Source organism: Macrotis lagotis, chromosome X (assembly GCF_037893015.1).
Source record: "Macrotis lagotis isolate mMagLag1 chromosome X, bilby.v1.9.chrom.fasta, whole genome shotgun sequence".
Lineage (NCBI taxonomy): Eukaryota > Metazoa > Chordata > Mammalia > Peramelemorphia > Peramelidae > Macrotis > Macrotis lagotis.
This window is the reverse complement of record NC_133666.1, coordinates 675,681,678-675,704,256: the sequence shown is the minus strand read 5'-3', so window position 1 is coordinate 675,704,256 and position 22,579 is coordinate 675,681,678. Positions and strand designations below refer to the sequence as shown.

General features: G+C 46.7%; 1 protein-coding gene across 1 annotated transcript in view; it reads left to right on the top strand.

Annotated features, from left to right (window-relative positions):
- The first annotated feature begins 378 nt into the window (after window positions 1-378).
- Window positions 379-22,579, top strand: part of TBX5 (T-box transcription factor 5) — a 57,660-nt gene continuing 35,459 nt past the window's right edge. Inside the window, exons 1-6 of the mRNA XM_074205853.1 lie at window positions 379-819; window positions 6,772-6,947; window positions 9,608-9,702; window positions 13,182-13,301; window positions 14,083-14,230; window positions 20,061-20,213. Of these exons, the coding sequence (XP_074061954.1) occupies window positions 6,801-6,947; window positions 9,608-9,702; window positions 13,182-13,301; window positions 14,083-14,230; window positions 20,061-20,213 (663 nt within the window). The 5' untranslated portion in view covers window positions 379-819; window positions 6,772-6,800. The remainder of the gene's footprint in view (window positions 820-6,771; window positions 6,948-9,607; window positions 9,703-13,181; window positions 13,302-14,082; window positions 14,231-20,060; window positions 20,214-22,579) is intronic.

Below are 22,579 nucleotides of genomic sequence, written 5' to 3'. Positions count from 1 at the left end.
TGCCAGCTCTCAAGTTATCATTTACTATATATAGCTGGAGAGAGGTGTCTCAACATTCATTTGACAAGTTTTCCTGCTTGTAATAATAACTCCCAAAAATAAAATCTCCCTTACCCTACCATTGGGCTACCAGAAACTCCTTCCCACACCACCGGCTTGATATTCTCTAGAGTAAGGAGCTGAGTTGTGCTGCGGACCCCCTCCCTCACCCCCACCCAAGGCACCTCCCCTCTCTCCCTCTCTCCCTCTCTCCTTCCCTTTCAGGACACATACCCAGTTTCTGCTTGGCGGGAGTGTTTGCCACCCCATCTTGGCAGAGCTCTATATGCATATATATATATATATGTATATATACATATATATATATATTTCTTGAAATTTATTTTTGAAACATTTTTCGCTCTTTCTGGCTTGGCTTGCAAGAGGGGAGCCCCCAGCCCTGCCAGATAGGAGAAGACAAATAAGAAATTGACCTTCCATTGCAGAGCCAGTCAACCATGACAGCGGGACTAGTTGCGTGACTGGTGACGTCTCTGAGTCCTATAGGTGCAGGGGCTGGTGAGATAGTAGGTATAGCCTTGTTCTCTCTTTATTTTATTGGGGTATGGCTGGTAATAAACAGTAATATTTAATTTGTCCGAGACCACAAATCGACTTCTAGCTGGGAGGCTGTTTGCCTTGAAAGACCCCTGTTCAAAAGGGCCCTTTTGATTTTTTTTTCCCAATCTCTTCCCTGACTGAAGGAAATATTTGGAGCTGGCTGACATCCCCCACTTCTCCTGAAGGCCTTGGGAAGGAGGAGAGTTGGGAGTTGCTGAGGTGAGTGTTGTCCTTTCCCTGGAAGTCTCTAATCACAAGCAACTTTTCATTCCCAATAGCCTGCACCCGAGGCTCGAGATTACAGAATCGATGCTCCCCACCTCACCTTCTGCCTTTCTGCATTATCATTCCATATGTCTTTTTTTCCTCTTCCAAATTATAATCACTTTCCTTATGTTTGTGTTCTGAGATGTGGGCTGAGCGAAAGAATTTTTCAAAGTTGTTTTGTTTTGTTTTCAATTTTGCGACTTGAATTGCGTGTGTGAATTTTATTTGTACATTTCCCCATCCCTCTGCCCAGGGTTCTCGATTTCTCTAGAATACAAGGGTTTATTCTCCCTCCAGCGAAGGAATAACAAAGACTCCCAATTTTTTTTATTTCTCTGAAGAGTGATTCTCAGAATATTTCGAGTCCCTCAATCTCCGGTCCCCCAAGTGTGTAGAAAGATTGGGGCCTTTTTCTTTATTTTTTTCCCTCCAAAAATGAACACACACACACACACACACACACGTCTTTGTTTTCATTTTTATTTTTGCTTTTCCACATGGCATCGTAATATACGGGCCTTGGTCTGGCCTCTTGGAACCTGGAAGAATTGGGGGGGGGGGGGTCGTTAAAAGCAAGCGACTTGACTTTGCCCCTTTCCTAAAGGTCTGCTGAACAATTATCAGAGCCACCCCAAATCGGCCGGGATCCTCAGCCAAAGCTTCGGTGAATTTTCATCCCCGCCTCGGTGACCTGGGGACTGAAGCTCTCCCAGTTCTGCTACTACTAATAATAATGTTTGTCCTTCATTTTTCGAAGAAGACCCGTTCTAAGGCTCTAAGACGATCGCCTCCGCGGCCTTTGAATGGGAAGGGGGCCGGGTAGTCCCGGGGGCTGTGGTGCCGCTGTACGTTGCGCCCCTACACCCCCCAATCTCCAGATCTGCGCGGTTGTCCAACGCGTTCTTCCCAGACTTCCAGGGCAGGCTAGGAAACCCCGGCAGCTGGGGCTTCCCGAGCCAGGTCCGGGCGCTGCCCTCCGGCCCAAGCAAAGCAGCCCGGGGAAGAGAAGAAAGACAAGAATCCAGGGCTAGAGGGCGAGGCCTCTGACATTTATTCCAAGTCTTATCAAAAATACGTCCTTCAATCTGTTTCTCTTCAGACGGGAGAATGCGACAGACCGTCTGTTTACCCTTCTCTTGACCTATTCAACTTTAGCCTCAAAATAATACATTTTAGAAGAGAAAGGGGGGCAGGGAGAGGAGAGAACCCGAGATGAAAACAAACTCCAGCCTACGATGACGGTTTGATTATTTTAATATAACTGGGCGCTGAGTTTTGTATACACTGGATCTCTGAGTGAAGTCCTCAGGGCGTCCCTGCGGCCAGGGTTGCGGGGAAGGGAGGGCTGGGCAGATCTATTTTTGCCCCTTTGATCTCTCTAAGGATCCCAGGCTTCTACACTTTTCTCTGCAATAGGGGCGGGGGTGGGTAGGAGGGAGACGATGGAGCCGAGAGATGTCATTTCGACCCAGCTTTGGGCATCCCTTTTATCCTGGCTGCCCCCGGGGTCAGAGCTAGCTTGCCGGGGTCACAATTGAAAATATTTGGAAGGCTGAGATTGTGTGTGTGTGTGTGTGTGTGTGTGTGTGTGTGTATGAGTGAGTGATGCCGGTAAAAGATTCTATTCTGCATGTGATCTTAGTGTCCTCGATGATTTCCAGGCAGACGCAAGTGGGGTTTGTAAAGCTTTCTGGATTTAACCCCCAGCTCTCCGAGTTGGAGAGGAGGGATTGAAGTGGGTGCAGGGAAGGAGTTGGGGGCTGGGCTTTTTGGTGGAGAGTCTGTGGTTTGCTTTCGAGAGGAATCAGATAGAAAGAGAGATGATAGGGGAGAGAGAAAGGGAGAGGGAGGCAAGAAACAGAGAGAGAGAGAGAGAGAGAGAGAGAGAGAGAGAGAGAGAGAGAGAGAGAGAGAGAGAGAGAGAAGCGGGATCACTCTTGGCTGGACTGGTGATCACAGAGCTACAGAGGAACTGAGGCAACCCCACGTCACTACTCAGCCTCAGTCGGGTCGGCTTCGGGCTTTCTCCAACTCACATCGCTGTCTGGAGGCAAAGAGGGAGAGGAGGGAGCCACCTCCACTCACACTGCATTTCCAGATCCGCAACCTACCGGGGCACCCACTTTTTTGGAAACTGGGGTCATCCGCCCTGTAATGCCCCACCTTATCTGTGCTCTGACCTCCCTCCGCCCCCTCCCCTTCTTGTGGAGCATGAGGACAACTGAGAGAACTTACTGAAGACCCAGTATATGGGAAGGGGGTTCTAGTCTCCTGTTCTGGTGCTCCTCAGAAGACTAGAAATAGCTGGAGTTTGGAGGGGGAGGGGGAGAGAGAGAGAGAGAGAGAGAGAGAGAGAGAGAGAGAGAGAGAGAGAGAGAGAAGGGGAGGGGGTGGGGACGTTGTTGTGGTGAGATTCGTGGGTGTAGCTTTGCTGGCTGGGTTTACTGCTCGCCAGATATAGCAAATCCACACGTAAATAAACAACGGGCCATGCCCGCACCCCCTCCTCGGCGGCGATCTCCCTGCTAAGAGGAGGAGAGGTGCTAAATGCACCGACTTCAACAAACAAGGTAATTACCGGGCCTTCCCCGCGGACCCTCTCCCTCCACCCCATTACCCCCCGTTCGCCTGTCTGTGGGTCTGCCCGGGTTAGCGAGCCAGCTGGCTGGGGTCAGGCTGGGTGGGGTGAGAGCAAAGGAATTTCCCTGGTTTCTTTTCGTGCAGGCTTGGGGGTGGGGGGCTCTGGACTGATCCAGCAGCCGAAGGGTGGGGAATCCCAGTGAGACTGGGCCCGGGGATCCTGCCTCATCTTCAGGCTTGGGAAGCCAGGACCACCTCTGCCGCCACCCTCGCCTCCCCAGCCCCCCACCCGTCCGGCCACCCCAGGGTAGCCGGTGGCTCCAAAGCACCGGGAGAGAAAGCGGCTGTTCCGAGTGGGCCAGCCCGCCCCAGATGCCGGCTTGCCTCCCCGGCAGACCTCGGCCTGGTTCTGTCAAGCCTCATATCCTTCGTCCCTTCCTGCCTTGAGCTCCGGAGCAAATGGGGCTTGAGCTGATGGCCGCCCCTCCCGCCGGCTCGCCCTCCTGCTGCCCTGGCCGCCGCGGCCGCCTTTCCGGGCTAGGGCTTTCTGAGGCCGAAGGGTGCGTGGGGTTGTTTGTGTCGGGGAAGCCGCGGAAGCCGGCGGAACGCCCACCCGCCGCCCCCAACCAAGCTGGGGTCTTCCTGGACCGTTAGCTTCTTTTTCTCTGTCTCCCTTTCTCTCCCCACGCTGGCCTCCCTCTCTTTCCCCCTCTGGCCTCTCTCTCTCTCTCTCCCTTTCCTCATTTATCTCTCCCTCTCGGGCCTGTTCTTTCCCTGCCCCTCTGCTCTCTTCCTCTCCTCGCTGCTCTCTCCCGGCAGACGTCCCTCCTTCCCGGAGAGCTTGCCCGGCTCCTCTCCGGTCTGATCTCCCTCTCTCGCTTGAAAGCTTTCTCCCCACTAATCTCTCCCTCTCCCCGCTCATGGGCAGGCTGATCTCTCTCTGGCTCCCTCCGACGATCTCTCCCGTTCTTTACTAGCCTCATCTTCTCCATTTCTTTTGTTATGATCTCTGTGCAGGCTTTCTTATCCCTCCCTCCCCTTACCCATCTTTCTTCCCTCACTGTGGCCCCGATCGCGCCCTGTACCACAACCCAGGCTCTCACAGAACAGCCAGGGGCCCCAGCTGAAACCGAGGATCTCGGTGGGTAGAGACCGCTAGCGTTCGATGGTATGGATGGCGGTGGTTCGGGAACCGGCCCAGCTCGCCTGGAATAAGTCTTAATGGCTTTGTGGACCTCATTAAACATTCTCTGACTTGGAATTAAATTAGCGTTGGACCTGGCTTCTCTGACTCCCTTCTGCCCCCGCCCCATCTCTTTCATTTACACTGATTCTGACCAAAAATAATGAAGGATAATGGGAGGCTGTAGAAACTGCGGCAGCCCGAAGGGTCCCTTCCAGCGCGTGGCGGCGGCGGTAGCTCTCTTGGTCAAAATCATCCCGGCTGCATCATCTTGTTTTTATCTGTTTTGATGGAGGTCGGATAGATACACCCCCAGGACAAGAGGTTGGTCTGCTGTCATTTCTTGATTTAAGCATAGCATACTCTCTCAGCCTTTCACTGGTGGGTACAATGATTGTTTTTGTTATCGGTTATGTAGCATTAGTTATTAGTCCATTAATAGTGGGGAATTTCGAGGCAGATACTTCATTTTCATCGGTATATTTGATGGAGTCCAGAATTTGGTTATTATGATGATGATTATGTCTAGTAATGATGTAGTTATCACTGTTATTCGTGTGGTTGTGACCGCTATTCCTTAGCTTGAGATGCAATTCGTTTTCGTTCTGGCTACCATGGTGGTTAGAGCTGTCTTACTAAGTGGGCAGGGGAAGAATACTGGTCTTCTTTCTCCGTGGTGACAGGAATTGGGGGGTGGTGGTGAAAGAATAAAGCGACTCTCCAGATGGCTTTGCTCTGATTGCTCGTGCAGAGCACCAGCCTCATCCGAGACAGGGACCAAGGGCAGCGTGGGCTCCTTGGCCTTTCAGGCCGCCAGGCCCTGCACCCAGTTTACTTTTCTGCAGCCTTCTACCCCATCGCATTTGGAATCTCCGGGTTCTGGGGCAGTCGAAATCGCGCACTAGGGCCGAGGTTTTCATTTTTGTCTTGGCTGGGAGTTTAGGATTTGGATAATCCTGGACCTTGATCTCCTGTAATCTCCTACGGAATCTTATCCTCTTGGCAAGCCCCAGTCTTTGCTCACGGACTGGCCTCCTGGGGCCGACTTTAGACCTTCAGGGTTGTGGGTACACAGTTATGCCTGTGTGTGAACTCGAGGCCGTTCTGTGGCTTCGAATGGCCGTAGGTTTCTGGCCATTTCTCTAGATCGGAGAGATATTCTGTTGACCGTGTATGACCCTGGGCCTCCTTGCACTTCTCTGTATTTGAGAGATTTGAATTAAATGGTCACTGGGGCCACTTCGGACTAAAGCCCAGGGTTCGGTGATCCCACACTCCTAGGGGGACCACTGCGCCGAAGGGCTAATCAAACTCATCTCTCAACAAAAGACTTGCTCCCCGAAGGCTACCTGACCCCCTCTTTTAGACAGACAGCAGGGGTACCCCTAGCCACCGAGGACAAGAAACTATTGTATTTCCATCTGGTTTCTTGGTGCAGTTAACATCCTTCGGGTTAACCTTGTCGGAGGCCCGAAAGTTAGAGAACTCAAACCGGGCACTGGGCTTTGGATCCAGTTTTTTTTTCACTCTCTTTTGCAAGAGGCGGGGAGAGAGAGAGAGAGAGAGAGAGAGAGAGAGAGAGAGAGAGAGAGAGAGAGAGAGAGAGAGAGAGAGAGAGAACATCACTGGTTTCTAGAGAGAAAAAAATAAAAAGTGAGGTCCAAGGAGTCAAAGAGGTTCGGAAGGAGGAGTCAAAGGCAGCCTCCGCCAATCTTGTTTAAAAAAAGGAGCGCTGAATTTTTTTGGGTCCTACCCAAGCGCTTCCCAAAATACCGAACTCTTATCTTTATTGGCCTTTCCAGAAGTCCAGACAAATTTGACGAGCAGCTTGCTTATCGCGGCGCAGATAGGTCGTTCGCCGGCTCCTTCTGTCTGACGCGTAGCATTTCACAAGATATTGCTCCCAGTAATCATAATCATAATTATAATAAACCAAAGACACTCGGGGCTGGAGCAGAGGCGAGTGGGTGCTGGAGAGCCAGGCCGTGTAGACCGCCTTGGGGCCTCCCCATCTCCCTCCATCCTCCTTAGTCCATTCCTTTCAACCTCTCTGAGCATTTTCCGTTTTTCCTTTTCTCCTTCTTTCCTTCCATCCCCGCTCCCCGCCTCCCCCGCTCCCCCATATTGGTCTGCGACTGCAGCGGAGGACCCAGCGAGGGCAACGCGGACCATGGCGGACGCCGACGAAGCCTTTGGCCTCCCCCATACACCCCTGGAGGCCGAAACTAAGGAGCTGCCTCCCGAGGCCAAGCAGGAGAACCCTCTGGGGAGCAGCAGCAAAGCCCCCGTGTCCCCCCAGGCGGCTTTCACCCAGCAGGTAAGCTTGCTCCCCCAAGCTGGGAGCGTCAACCCAAGGCCAAAGACCCGAGACTGGATTTCTCCTTAAACCCCAACAACCTCACTGGAGAAGCTTCAGTTCTCCGTTGCAGCTGGGTTTGGCTTGGTTCGTTTGTCCGTTTGTCTGTCTGTCTGCCTGTCTGCCTATCTGTTTTAAGAGCTTTCCCTGCCCTAGAAAATCACAATGATCAGTCATTATGTAATTGAGACCCCAAAGTTTCCCTTTGAAACAGCCCTTCAGGAGGGAAACCAAGTGGAGGTTTCTGGATAATGCCCTACTTCACATTGCGGGTGTAGACGCAGTTCTGAAAAGCTCATTAAATTTCGAGGTCAGCGTTCACTCCTAGACACGCTTTGAGAAATGGTTTTGACCCTTCCTCAGATCTTCAGAGCGTTTCCTCTCGGAGACTGGCGTTCTCCACCCCTTCTGCTTTTTATTCTTTCATTCTTACTCATCTCATTCTCTCTCCTCCCTCCCTCCCTGTCTCTCTGTGTCTCAGTGTCTCTTTCTCTGCGTATGTGTCTATCTCTGTTCTCTCCTCTCCTCTTTCCTCTTTTTTTTTTTAAATCTTTGGCGAGATGTGCTTTTGGGACATTTATCTTGAATTTGGAGAAAGGATTTGACCTGAGATTCGTCCACGCTGCAACAGGGACCTTCTGCCCAGGTCTTTTTACCTACAAACCGGTGAGGACTTGAATTAATCTGGCTCCGATTGAACCTAAGCGGTTAAAAGGAAACTAGGCCAGAAATTCTTGGTAAATACAAGAAACATATTGTTCTGCCTTTTTAAACTAGAAAGAAATAGACAGGGTTTTAGAGGTCTCCTTAGCAGGGGGATTCTCATTCTCTCTCTCTCTCTCTCTCTCTCTCTCTCTCTCTCTCTCTCTCTCTCTCTCTCTCTCTCTCTTCCATCTCCTTCTGTCTCTCCTTCCTTCCCCTTCTCTCTCTAAAGGGCCTCATATATTGAACGGGGAATGAACTCTGCTAATGTGAGCCTAGGATTTATACAACCTTTTATTAATGTGAATTTTATTTCCTTGAAAGGTTCACTCTGTGTATCTCTATAAATACACACATATTCTTTCCAATGTCTGCTTCCACTTTTCCATGCAATGAGGGAAAATAACGGTTCCTCATTTTTGGATGCTGACTTGATTTTTTTATTTAAATTTAAATTTTTTATTTAAATATAATTTCAAATCATCTTTTATAATTATAGTTTCAAACTTCAAAAAAGATTTAGTTTCACATTGTAGAAATTCTAAAATTTGAATCTCAAATGGCAATCAGACTCCATTGCAGAAATCTGTTCATTTGAATATACATGCATAAATACATAGAAGCATATTTGTCTAAGCATATTCACATTTATGTGAAGATCTTCACTTTCGTTTCCATTTAGACATTGACTCTTCTCTGCGAGGAGGCAAATGGGTTTCGATTGAGCCGGGTGCATAGGTCTGCCAGGGCAAGCCCCTGTATTTCATCCGTGGTGGGAATTCTCGCAGTTATCTGATTTGGCTTTCCCAACTACTGGTTATTGATGTGCATCTTACTCATAATTTCATCTAAGGGTGAATAGCATTTCTAAGGGAAGAGTCTTTTTAGTGGATATAGTTTACCTCGAATCTCTGAGTTATTAGATAGCATTTTCTCGATCTTGTATTCTACTTCCACCCCCATCCTCCCAATCTTATGATTGTATCCAAGTTTCCGGCAAGGTGAACTGGATTACATTGCTTCTTTTTGAAATAAAACATTTTACAGAGATACTTAAATAAGCCTGAGCTTGGGGATTCTCTTCTTCTCTCTCTGTGTGTATGTATGTTTTTGTATTTAAGTGTGTGTGTGTATTACATCATATATGCATATGTATTTGGACAAGTATGTGAGGGGTTGATCAGGGAGATGGTTTATCAGTTCAGTTTTACACCAGTTCACTTGATGAAATTTTAGAGAAGGAATTTTTGTCCAAAGGGGACCACCTCTTCTAATTTCATTAAGTGGATGGGGGGTTCTGTTGATCAGAGACCCCAATAAAACTCTCCTTATACATGTGTGAATGTCTCTGTGCATGAATCTTTAAATTTGCCTGTTTCCATTAGAAAGCAAACATTTATGGATTTTTAAAATTCCAATTTATTTTTAAACAGGGGCTTCAGTTAGGTATGTCTCAGTCTCTTCCCTAGTTCCCTTTGGTGTCTCACCATCCAAATGGTTCGTTCTAGCCAACTCTCCCTTTGTCAAAACTTCAACTACATATTCTACAGAAACCAGTCTAGAAATTTAAGATCCTTCACCCTGTTGCCACCTCCAGGATGCCAACCTGGTCTGTCTTTTTGGATTGCTCAGAGCATACAAGGAGAGAATGAAGGAGGGAGGGACTGTTTTCTGCTCTTTCTCCAGCATTTCTCAATGCTGAGAAGCCCCACTGTTTGCTGGGGATGGAGACTGGCTGAATAAGGAGGCCTGCAGAAGAAGGGGACTTGGGGGCAGGGGTAGGAATCAGTGGTACTGGGGTGGTTGACTGAACTTTAGCATTTTCCCTCTGGGACTCCAGGACTGAGGTGAAGAAGAGTCCTGAGGGTTTGGCAATAGTGACTTTCTGTGGCCTTCTTCTTCTTCTTCTTGGCTTATAGGGCATGGAAGGGATCAAAGTATTTTTACATGAGAGAGAACTGTGGCTGAAATTTCATGAAGTGGGGACCGAAATGATCATCACCAAAGCAGGAAGGTAAGGCATTGTTTTGACCCTAAAGAAAAAGTCAAATGTACATAGTATGAGGAGAGAAATGGGCAAAGTGTGAACCACCTTTTATAAAATGAAAAAAAATGTATTTTGACTGGCTATTTGTTTAAAAAAAAATCTGTGAAAATTCATCCATTGATCTCAGACTAACAGGAGGGGAGTGGGGGCAGGGAAAGTCAACTGTTCAGCTCCGGAAATTTGGCTCCTCTTCCACCTCGTATATAGACAGAAGAAAGGGCTCCAGAGAGTATGATATCTTAAGGGATTAGTAATGAGAGAAAGAGAGAAAAATGAGAGAGGGAGGTGGGGTGAGGGAAAGAGAAATCGAGAGAGGTGAGATTGAGAGAATGGGATGCAGAGAGGCCAGGTTGGAAGACAGGAGAGGGAAGAAACTGGGGGACTGGAGGGAGGCAAGGAAGGAGAGAGATTGAGAGCGAGAAAAGAAGAGAGATTAAGACAAAAATACATTTTAAAAAATCAGGAAGAGATGGAATTGGGGGAGAGTGGGAATTTATGAAAGAGAGAGACTGAGAGAAACAGTAGGGTGAGACAAGATAGAGAGAGAGAGAGAGGGAGGGAAAGAGATCAAATAAAAAGATAGAAACTGAGAAAGCTGAAAAGAGGAGAAACTGAGGGAAGGGGGAAGAGAAGAGAGAATGAGACAAAGAAAAGAGAGAGTCGGAAGACGGAGGGATGGGAGACAGATGGAGAAGAGAGACAGTAATGAGAAAGAGAGAGAGAGGGGGAGAGAGAGAGAGAGAGAGAGAGAGAGAGAGAGAGAGAGAGAGAGAGAGAGAGAGAGATTCCATTTAATCAAACACGAGTCCAAATTTTTCTCGCTCCTCTCCCTCCTCCTTGCCCCAAATCTGGCATCCTTCCAGGGTCCCACCCGTTTGCCAAATCCTGAATGTTGAATGTATTCGCTACCTCTCTCATTGTTTATAGGAAGCAGCCGAAGTCTTTGAAACGTAGATGGGGCTCTGCTGAGCTCTTTATACAGACACAGATAAACACGGCAGCTCTCACAAATAGACACTCACCCCAGAGTCTCGGTTAAAAGCCCTTCAAGGTTGAGCTGAGAAGCTTAACCCTCCCGGAGGAGGAGGTTGGCCCAGTGGTGCTTGCCTCGGATCCTCCCAGTCTGGTTGAGGCAAGCACCCCATGCCACTCAGTGCCCTTCGAGGGGTGATCCCCATTCCCCCTTCTCCAGCCCCAGGTGCTGAATGGATTGGGGAGTCTTACAGAGGATCTCTGCCCCCCCCCATACCCCTCAACCCCTGAAGGCCCAAGGCCTGAGGACAGACAGATTCTGGCTCAGAGGGGAAGGACCCCCTCAATACCCCCCACCCCCACCCTAGGCCTGTTCCGCAGTAAACTGAGAGAAATTTGACATTTATTATTATTTGGAATTAAACAATGTCTCTGTCCCCGCCACGCCGAAGGGCCCGAGTGATATATTACCGGTCTGTTTACAGTAAAAAAGAAAGGGGGAAAAAAAAGGCAGACTTTCCTCCTATTCCGTTTTGGAAGCTGAGGCCGCGGGCCCAGCGTAGTCTCTTGGAAAGATTTCTCTATAAAAGGATTGCAAACCATCCTTCGACGCTAAGACTTCTGGACGAACCATTGCGCATAAACACAGGGAGACTCTGGTTACCTTCCGAGGAAAGGGAATGGAGGGAAGCTGGGGGGGGGGGCGTTCTCCAATCCCCCACCCCCCTCAGTTTAGATTCAAACTGTTTCCACCCCCCACCTACCCATCCTGCCTGTCTGCCTTTGGAAGGAAGTGTCAGCCGGGCTCCTTTTCCCAGGCAACTGGAACCAGTGGTCCCGAGGATGCTTCTGCCCGGCCTCCCCAGGGCCTGGTTTTGTGTAGGACTGTACGCACTGAAGTCTGTCCCTAGATAAGAGGTCGGGGAGCTACTGGTATCATTTCCAAAGGGGATGTCGGATGGGTGAGCCCCTCCCCTCGATGGGGTTCAAGCACGTTAGATGCCATTGGAGTGGATGCAGGGGTTAGAGGTGGAACCGAAGAGGGCAAAAAAGGGAGGAAAAAGAGGATGTTTAAAAAAAAAAGAAGAGGAATAGATACGGGGGGGGGGGGCTGGGAAGAAGAAGAAGAGAAGGGGAGAGCAGAGAAATGAGAAGGAAGGGGAAGGGGCGGCTAGGTGGCGCAGTGGATAAAGCAGCGGTCCTGGAGTCAGGAGGACCTGAGTTCAAATCTAGATTCAGATACTTAATAATGACCTAGCTGTGTGGCCTTGGGCAAGCCACTTAACCCCATTCGCCTTTGCAAAAACCTAAAAAAATAAAGGAAGGGGAAGAAGAGGTGGATACTATTTGGTAAACAGTAAGTGCTTAATAATCACTTCTCCCTTCCCTTCCTTTTTCCCTTCCCCCAACAAACGGAGCTAGGAGGAGCCCGCACAGGCCGCGACAAGGCTTGTAGCCCCAGTGACACCATGTGTGGTTATGTAGGGGTAGGATTAGAACATGTGTAAAATCCCTTGGATCCCGGGGGTCTCTACAGGATTCTGGGAGCACGTGTGTTTCCGGGGTCTCTACCCCTGCACGCCCACACCGCTATAATAACTCAGAGAAGAGAGGTTATTGGGAAATGACCTTCCTCCTTTACTTCCCCCTGAAAAAAATTGTCTCTGGAATTATTTAAATTTAGCCGGAAAGGAGGTGTGTGTGTGTGTGTGTGTGTGTGTGTGTGTGTGTGTGTGTGTGTGTGTGTGTGCTGCCGCTCCATAGTAATGGTGCGGATGAACTTTCTCTATTCGAAATGAATCCACAAAATCCTGACTTTTCCTTCTTGGAGATCACTCTGTCGCTCTCCCCCGTTACACCTCCTCTGTTCTTAGCCCCCCGCCTCCATTGGTGTTCTCAAAATAGGCAGCAAAATCTGGGCTGGATCAGTACTGGTGCGGAGCTGGAAATCAGGTTTTATCCCCCCCCCCCCCCCCCCCATCAATCCCTTCTTCGGCTGCAGCGTGTGATGCGAGATCTCTGCATTTTATATATTCATATTTATCGTCGTTTTGTCCTCTTTCCTTCTCTCTCTCCTTCTCCTTTTCTCCCTGCAATCGTCCTTTTTTCTCTCGTCTCTGTACAAATCTCTTCCGCCCTTCCCTTTGCCTTTTATTCTTTTCTCTTCCTCCTCTTCTTCCTTATCTTCATTTTCCTCTTCACCCTCCTCCCCCACTTTCTGTCTCCTCCCCTTTTACTCCTCCTCCTCCTCTTTTCCTCCTTTTCTTCTCCGCTTCCATTTGTCTGTCTTCTCTGTCTCTGTTTTTGTCTCTCTATTGTTCTCTCTCCTCTCTCTATTTCTCTCTTTCTGTCTCTGTTTCCGTCACTGTTTGGCCGATTTCATTTCCCTCCATCTCTCCCTTTCTCCTTCTATTCCTCTTTCTTTTCGCTATCTGCGTCCATCTCTTCTCCCTTTCTCCTTCCCCTCTCTCTAGGCGGATGTTCCCCAGTTACAAAGTCAAGGTCACTGGACTGAATCCCAAAACGAAGTACATCCTGCTCATGGATATTGTACCAGCTGACGACCACAGATATAAATTTGCAGATAATAAATGGTAGGCATCTGGGGGAGGGGAGAAAGTATATTGATGAAGAATTCCAGTCCCACCCCCATTATTCTCAAATATGCTACCTTACCTATGTATCATTAGCTGGGATGCCTCTAATATTCCTGTGTAAAAGTGATGTTTCTTAGCATAATGTCTGTGAAAACTTATCTACTAATTTTTAAATGAGTTGCCTGCTTTGAACATGTCTTTTATCAAACCACAGACTTGGTATTTAAGTGAACTAAAGGGCCAGGGGAAGCCAGAGATGACAGAAGAAACCTAGGGGCTTTGTTCCTGAAATGAGAGAAAATAAGTCTTCTGACTGCTTGAAAATTCCTGGAAGGGATTTCTGGCTCCAGTTTCAGATCTTTGGTCATTGAATTGTGGTGGCATTGTGGCCCAGGTGAATCTAAAGTTTCCAGAAATTAAAAAAAAAAGCGCACACACACACACACACACACACACAACAAAATAGAAGAGAGGGAGCAAATGAAGCTCTGGGTATATGCAAAATGGAGCCTGCTCCAGGAGATGCTATGTCCCTGGCAGTGCATCATCAGGGTTGCAGGAGAGAGATTATATTAGATCCACAGTAGCTAAGAGGAAACAAGAAGGGGGAAAAAAAAACATTTCTGGATGAGAAACAGAAGTTAGTTTTCTGTAGTGTCAAACAGCTTTCTGATCTAAGCTTATAGCTGGCCAGGTTCTCTTGGTGGGCTGGACTAGACTAGGCCTTTAGACTCCTTGGTCCTTGGACTCAGTGGACTGGAATTTCCTCTGGGGCTAGGTCTGTGACTGGGAAAGCAGAGCCAGCTATGCCCGGACGACTGTACGTACACCCAGATTCTCCAGCCACAGGTGCCCATTGGATGCGGCAGCTGGTCTCCTTTCAGAAACTGAAACTCACCAATAACCATCTGGACCCATTTGGACATGTGAGTACCAGGCGCCTGGTGTCCTATCTTTTTTGCTTCTTCCTTTCTGTAGCCTCTTAACATTCTACTATTCCTTTCATTCTTCCCCTTCCCTTTATTTTCCTATTTTCTTTCTTCCTTGCCTTCTCTTCTTTCATATTCTCCTTCCTTATTCCAACTCTTTTTCCTTTCCCCTTTCTTCCTTCTTTTCTTTCTTCTACCAATCCACTCCTTATTTTCTTTTCTTTCTTTCTCTTCTTTCTCTTCCTTACCTTCTTTTTTCTTTTTCTCTTTTCATCCCTTTGTACCTTTTCCCTATATGTTGTCCCTCCCCACCTTCCCCAATTCTTCTTCCTTCCTTGTCTCAAGATAATCTCTCTTCTGATTTTGTAAATCCAAGCTTTCCACAACTGAATAAGTCCTTGAGTCAGGGTTCAACCTGGGTATTCTTATCCAAGATGACGCTGTCTCCATATTCTTCCTTAGCATCCCCCAGGTGAGCCCCTCTATGAGACTAGATAGAATCTAGAGATCTAAGACTGACGACCAACAGAAATGATCGTCCGACTTAGACAGCAAAGTCCTGTCCCAGGCCATTTCCAAACCTAGACTTCAATCTGATTATGAACTGTGTGCTTTGGCTTGGGCCTTAGAGAACATAGGGAGAAAAGGAAGGGAACTGCCAGGTTTTGGGTATATTTATTCATCAAAGAACAGTGGGCAAGTCTACGAGAACCTTTAACCATAATTGGCATGGAGTCCAAAGAAAAGTACAAGACTCACACCTTACTGATAGAATGTCATTTCCTTGAGGGCAAGGTTTACAGTTTCATTCTGTCTCCTGGGGCAAGCAGGATGCTCAAGCATTCAACCCACATTTACTGTTTGCACAGCCCTATTCTTGTTGCTGGGGGGAAGAGTTTATCAAACACCAGGTTCTCCTTGTAGTCCTCCCTTCTGAGTAGTGTATAAGACATTGAACATAGAGTTACAGTATATGATTTCAACAAATACTTTAGACAGGATGTAAATAGGTCCCAGTTGAGGTGTAAGGATTTTGACTTACAATGGAAATGATGGTGATAATTATGTTAACTACAAAATTTAGAAATTATAAGCAGGAAGGCATAGTATATAGTCAGAAAAAACTTGGGTTCCAATACTTCAATTTATACTAGCTACATGATCTTTGTCATCATCCTGTTGACTAGGCACCTCACTCTAGGGGTCCCCAAAACCTTTTCGAGCATCCTTGGGGTTGAAACTGATTTCATAATATTACAACATTTTATTTCCTAATATGGTGGCTATTAATGGAAATAAATTATATAAACAAAAGTTCCTTGGTAGGAGGGGGTTTCTCAATAATTTTAATTGTAAGAGGTCCTGAGGTCAAAAAGTTTGAACAATTAGCTGATCTACATGTATGGAGGAAGTCTCTATTGGGACAAGAAGTCACAAGGCCCAAACTGATAGCATGGTATTGTAGTAATAATAACTGACATTTATGTAGTATTTATGATTTTTCAAAGTGTTTTTATAGAGTATGAAAGGAGTTTGTAAAAGACTTAGATTTAGGTTAAATTTTTGCCTAAGTCACTTCCCAGCTGTGTGTCAGTGGACAAATCACTTAACATCTCTGTGCCTTATGAAAAGTGAAGGGCAACTAAGTACAAAGTGGATAGAGTACCTAACCTGAAGTCAAAATGTTCTGAATTCAAATTCCTCCTCTGACACTTACTAGCTATGTGACCTTAGGCAAGTCACTTCACCTATTTGTCTCAGTTTCCTCATCAATGAAATGGGGATACTAGTAGCTCCTAACTCCCAGGGTTGCTATGAGATTCAATTGTATCATAATTGTAAAAGGATTGGCATATATCAATTGATATATATATATACATACATATATGTATATATATATGTATAGGTTAACTTTTATTATTAAATTGATTTTTATTTGAAATATGATTATTATTGAAATTATATTTATGGTCTCTATCTCTAAATCTTCTAACAGAATACATAGAAAATAACCAGAGAGGGAAAGACAGTAGAAACTTGGGGCATCAGCAAAGGCTTCATATAGAAAGAAGTAATGGGCCAATCCCTGTTCTTACCTCATTTCTCTATACCACCACCCCCCCCTTCCAAATTGAAGCAAAGTGAATTAAATGAATCTACCACATGATAAAAATGGTCCAGAAGTCTTTGAATCTCTGTAAAACTCAGGGAGGTATGTACAGGTCACAACCTCCACCTGAGGAAGGGTGTGGGAAAGGGTTAATTCTGGGACCTCCATCAGGTTTAAGATTATTTGAACTTTTAAAAAGTCCTGTGAACTGTTATTCCTGTCTGGGGAGGAAACTAATGTAGTTAGGGCCTGAAGGCCTGAACTGAATTCACTAGGGCCTAGGCAGGAAGGAGAGAGTTTAATGGGACTTGGGTGGGGTGTCTCACTTCCAATGTTGACCTTCCAAATGGGGTCCCGAAGTCTTATTCATTTGCTCTCCCAGGAGAGTGGGAATGATGTATTTTGGGATGTGGGGCTCTCTAAGAAGCAAAATGGCCATATTGGGACAATGAAAATACAGGGGCATTTTGAAGGAAGCCTAGGAGAAGGGAAATAGACCCCACCCCCGTCCTCATCTCCTCCCAAGGTCAGTGAGGAAATAATATTGTAAAGAGCACAGAATTTGGAGTGAGGGGGTTGAATTCCCGCTTTGCTGCTTATTGATTGTGTGAACTTAGGCAAGTTGCTTCTCTGCCCTTTAGTTTCTTTGTCTAGAAAATGGGGGTGAGGTAATTATTAGATGATCACCTCTAAGGTTCCATCAACCTTTGGATCCTTTAATAATAACAAAAATGATGGCTAAAATATGGTGCTTCCTAGGTGCCATTTAATCTTTACAACAATCCTGGGAGGTAGGCGCTGTTATTATTCCCATTTTACAAGTGGGGGAAACTGAGGCAAATAGAGATGAAGTGACACAGTGTCAGCGGCCAGATTTGAATTCCTGGTTCCAGTCCCAAGAGTCTATGACAATATAGATTTTTTTTCTCTGAGGAGGGATACATTAGCTTAAATATGTATATACATGTTATATAATGCATGTACATAATTTAATACATAGACATATTTGCATGTATGTAGGTCACTGGACTGATTGTTGGAGTCTGGGCTCGTACTAGGGGTTGTTTGTCTCTATTTCCAGGCAGAGCCCCAGTGTCTTCTCCCCCTCCCCCATGTTTCCCTGGAAGCAAAATATTTACAGTGTGATGAGGGAGCATCTCTCAACAAGTCCCCCACCCCTATCTGTTTTTCTGAAGCACGTTTTGCTCAGGCTGGTCTCCTCTGACGTCCTCCAGACCACTCCAAACAGGGTTCCTGGGTTAACAGCAACCTTGGATCATAGATTTAAATGTGGAAGGGACCTTAGAAGTCATCTAGTCCATCCCCCACCCCAACCCTCATTTTGTGAGGTCCAGAGAGGTGACTAATTTATCCAGTGTCAATCAGGGAGCAACGAGAAGGAACATCGACCTCAGGGTTGGGACCTCCAAAATGAGTGACCCTATCTTTCCAGTCCCTAGAACCCAGGATCCTCCAGTTTTGGGGGTGCTCCCCTCCTTCTAGGTTTGGACCCTAGTCATCGGGGGCATTTTTTGATCCACCTCCCCCCCACACACACACACACCCCAGTTCCTCACATTCTCTGGTGGATTCTCTACAAGGCCTGCTTTCAGGACTCGCCTCTTCAGTTAGTGGAAGCTCAGAGCTGCTCCCAGCCTCCAAGTCTCCTCTGGCTCCCAGAGCCCCAGCTGGGGCTTGGGCCCCCAGTGGGGGGCCGCCCTAATGAAATTAAAGGCCATTAGATCGTTCCCCCGTTGATGGCCAGCGGCTGCCCTGAATGTCAAAGCAATTTGGTTAAGCCGGGGCGATGGCAGCGCCGGCCTGGGGGGCTCCGGCGGCCTCGTGCGCCCAGCTGCGTCTCTCGGGCCGTCGCCAGGGCGCCCGGCTCCGCGTCGCCATCGGGCCCGCCGGACGCTTCCCGAGATTAGACCGGGACCCAGGAGCCCATCTGCGGCCTCCTAGGCCACGGTTGGCTCCTCCCCGCCTTTCACTGGGCCCTCTCCCATCCCGAAAGGATGTCCGAGAGATCTTTACTGCCTTTGTCTTCCTCCTCCTCCCACCCCCTCTTCCTTCTTTTCCTCCCACCCTCCTTCTCTTCCTTCTATTCTTCCTCCTCCTCTTTTCCCTCCGCCTCCTCCTCCTCCTCTTCCTGCTCGTCCTTCCCCTCCCCTTCCTTCTGTACTATAAATTATCCAATCAATCTATTTTTAATTACTGTTCTCTTAGGAAGGAAATTAGAACCACCTTTGTCATGCATACTTTAGGAGTAGTTGCATGAAGTTGAGAATAATAATACCGGCAAGGATTGTCCTCATAGGATAGCTGTGAGAATCAAATCAGATACTCTAGGTAAAGTGCTTTGTGCATCATAATGCTTCATAAAATATCTGTTACCATTATTTTGGTCACAGCTATGTAGAACCCCCTCTTGAGGATGAACTCTCCTGTTACTAATGAGATTTGGCACCTGCAATTCACAATCACTTATGTTCCAGAAACTAGACCAAACCCCCAGGATAACAAATTCAGGCTAGGAAAAACACCCTGCCCTCAAAAGGCTTCCTTTCTAATACAGAAGTCAGAACCAGGGAGGTAGGTGTTTTGGTAGTGTGGGTCTGCTTCCCCATTTTTTCCAGAATTAGGGGAACAAAGTTGCCTGGGGTGACTGAGAGTTGAATCGTTTGTCCAGGGTCACAAAGTCAGGAAGTATCAGAGGTAGCATTTAAATCCAGAACTTCCTGAATCCAAGAGTAGATTTCTAACCATTACTTTGTTATTGTTAACGTATCGATCTTGCTGGATGTTTTAAAAACATCAGCATTAAAAGTGGCCTCAGTGGTTTTTAGTGAAGTCTTTTTATAGGAATATTAAAGATTAAATTTGATTTATGAGTTTATTCATTTCTTTTATACTGATCTGCCCTCTTCCCATCAAGTCACTGACTTTAGAATTCTAAAGCAAAAAGGTAGACAATTAGGTGCCTATGTAGATTTAGGAGAATTTTAGCTATCCTTAAGGAAACTGTTTAGAAAACTTGGGGTCTGGGGGACTCCCATAACTACATAAATCTAAAAATCAACCCTAGAATTTTACTTTCTAGGCAACACCATCCTAGAGTTGAGATCAAGCTACTTTGTTTACTTCCCTCCCAACCTCCACCTGTTTTTAGTGCTCTGACAAAAAGGACTTCATCTCCCATAGGGTGGGCACAAGAAAATCCATCCCCAATGCCAGGGGTAGCCAGGGGACCGAAACATCTCCTGTCCCCTTCACCAGACCCCATCTAGATTCCTCCTTCCCTTTTCCTCCCAGGTTGCCTTCCAGTCCCCAGGTTGCCATGCCAGCTTCCTTGCAGAAGGAATCATGGGAGCTGACTATCACAGTGGTTATTTAAAGGTCTGTGAGCAGAAGGTTAATTTATGGAGCAGCCTTAATGAAGTATCCTGATTTACTGTTGTGTGTTACCTTTGGGTATACTTCCTCAACATTGCCCAGGATATTCCTGGTGAAAAACACCATTTGCGAAGGAAAAGGAATCTTTTCCATTCACCAATCTGTCTTTTTTTCCCTCCTTAAAACGATCCCAAACAGTCAAGAACAAAAGATTATTATTGTTATTTTTATTTTGCGAAAGGTTTTCTCTAGTGGTTCCTAGAGACGCTTCCTGATTTGACCGGGGTTCTGATTTTCTATTTTTTTTTTGAAATTTGTTTTTAGATTATATTGAATTCCATGCATAAATACCAACCTAGACTACACATCGTAAAAGCAGACGAAAATAATGGATTTGGCTCGAAAAACACAGCCTTCTGCACCCACGTCTTCCCGGAGACGGCTTTTATCGCTGTGACCTCCTACCAGAATCACAAAGTAAGGAGATCGGTTGTTAAAACTCCCCCCGTGTAGATTGTAGATCCTCGAACCCAGGGCCGGGTTCCACGCGGAAACCCCCGTGAGGCTTCCCACGGTATTTCGCCCTCCAAAGCACCGCAGACACACGTGCGCACCGTGGCCCTTTCCCTCCTTCTCCACCCACCCATCCGCAGATCAGTCCTCATCCTGTTCCTGTGAAATCTCCAGGCAATCGGTAGCTTCCGTCTGCTTTCCAGGTGCCCGCAGATCCCCGCAAAGAGCAACAGTTTGCACCTATCCTCCGGGCGAGCTTTGGAGGAGGGCTTGAGCTTACCAGAGGAAGCCCCGGTCAGAAAAATTCTCTAATAGGGTACTTAGCCCAGTACCAGCCTCTTCCCGCCGTGCCCTGTCCGCGGACTGGGAGAGGGTGGCTCCCCCAAATAGTTATCAGGGAGCAAGGGGAAGATACTGAGCATCTTCGCTCCCCCCGCCCTCACTTTGCAAGGAGGAAATAAGGCACTCCTTTACGAACTCACAGCAGCCCCCAACTATGTGTTTACTTTTTTGTTTTGCCATCGCGGTCATTCCACAATGGGATCTTAGGTACCGTACATTTAGAACTGGAAGGAAGCTCAGAGGTCATCCAATCCAAATCCTTCGTTTTGTAGATGGGGGAACTGAGACCCAGAGTTTAAGGAATGTACCCAGGGTCACACAGCTAGAACGGGAAAAGGGTCAGAGACTTGCCAGATATTGTAATTATCCTCATCATTTGTCATCATTTATTCTTATCAATATTATTACTATCATTATTAGCATCATGATCATTATTACTACTACTATTACCATCATAATCATCATGCTCATTATTTTTACTATTACTATTATCATTACTAGCATGCTCATCATTATTACTATTACTGTATCATCATTATTACCATCCTGATCATCACTATCATCATTATTACTATTACTGTTATCATTATTACCATCCTGATCATCACTATCATCATTATTACTATTACTGTATCATCATTATTACCACCCTGATCATCACTATCATCATTATTACTATTACTGTATCATCATTATTACCCTCCTGATCATCACTATCATCATCATTACTATCATTATCATTAGCACCATCATCATTATTCCTATTACTGTTACCGTTATAACCACATGATCATTACGATCAGCATCCGCTTCATTATTGTTACTGTTTGTATTGATGTTATTACTCAAATTCCTAACCTGGGGTTGAACCCCCTTTCTTTAAAAACAAATAAAATAGGGGCGGCTAAGTGGCGCAGTGGATAAAGCACCGGCCCTGGAGTCAGGAGTGCCTGGGTTCAAATCCGGTCTCAGACACTTCATAATGACCTAGCTGTGTGGCCTTGGGCAAGCCACTTAACCCCATTTGCCTTGCAAAAACCTAAAAAAAAAACCAAATAAAATTAAAATGATGGAAAACTGGCCCATATAGCAATTAGATCTAACAATTAAGGAATTGAACAGAACGATATAAATCATTTCTCATTTGTAGCCTCCCCTCCCCTACCTCCACCACAAGAGGAAGGGTGGAATACCTTTAATTAAAGCAAAGACTTCCATCGAAAAGCATTTCATGGGCCACATTGAGTGAAGGAGAGAGAGAGAAGGAGGTGAATTAAGACTCCCCTCCCAGTGATGGAACGACCATACCGTTTTAGACGGCCTACCAGTATTTCTATGTATCTATCTATGCTTCTATCCATGTATCTATGTTTCTATATATCTGTGTATGTATGTATGTATGTATGTATGTATGTATGTATCTATCTATCTATCTATCTATCTATCTATCTATCATCTATCTATCAAATCCATATGTAACCCAGGAGATCATGAAGAGAGGCAGTGTGGATTAATTGGGAGCTGGGTTCTAGGCCAGCCGTGTTGAGAACGTGCTGAGCTGTGTTCTAGAGGTAGTTGTCGGTCTCAGTGAAAGGAGAGGAGCAGACCCTTCCCCCCTCCCACCCCCGGCTTTTGAATTTCCACTTTCCCCCTCGGAAGCAAACGGTCTCTGTTTGGGGAGAGTTTCTCATAAAGGACTCTTGCAAAACCAGGGATTGAAAACCCGAGGGCTGGGTCTTGTTCCCGGGGAAAGAAGGGCGCCCCACCTTTTATTTCCCGGAGGAGGAGGTTGAGCCTGTTTTCTTCTCTGTTAAGCTTAAAAAACAGGAGACACTTTAAATAGGGCTTGCCTTCACCTCTAGGAACGAATCAGGCAGTAAACCTGATGGAGGAGAGAGGGTCTGGGAGCCACCACCCAGGCTGGGTTTGGGGTGGGAGGGGTTACTCCTTTTATCCTTCCTGATTACCGGGTTGAGATGGTTGGGGCT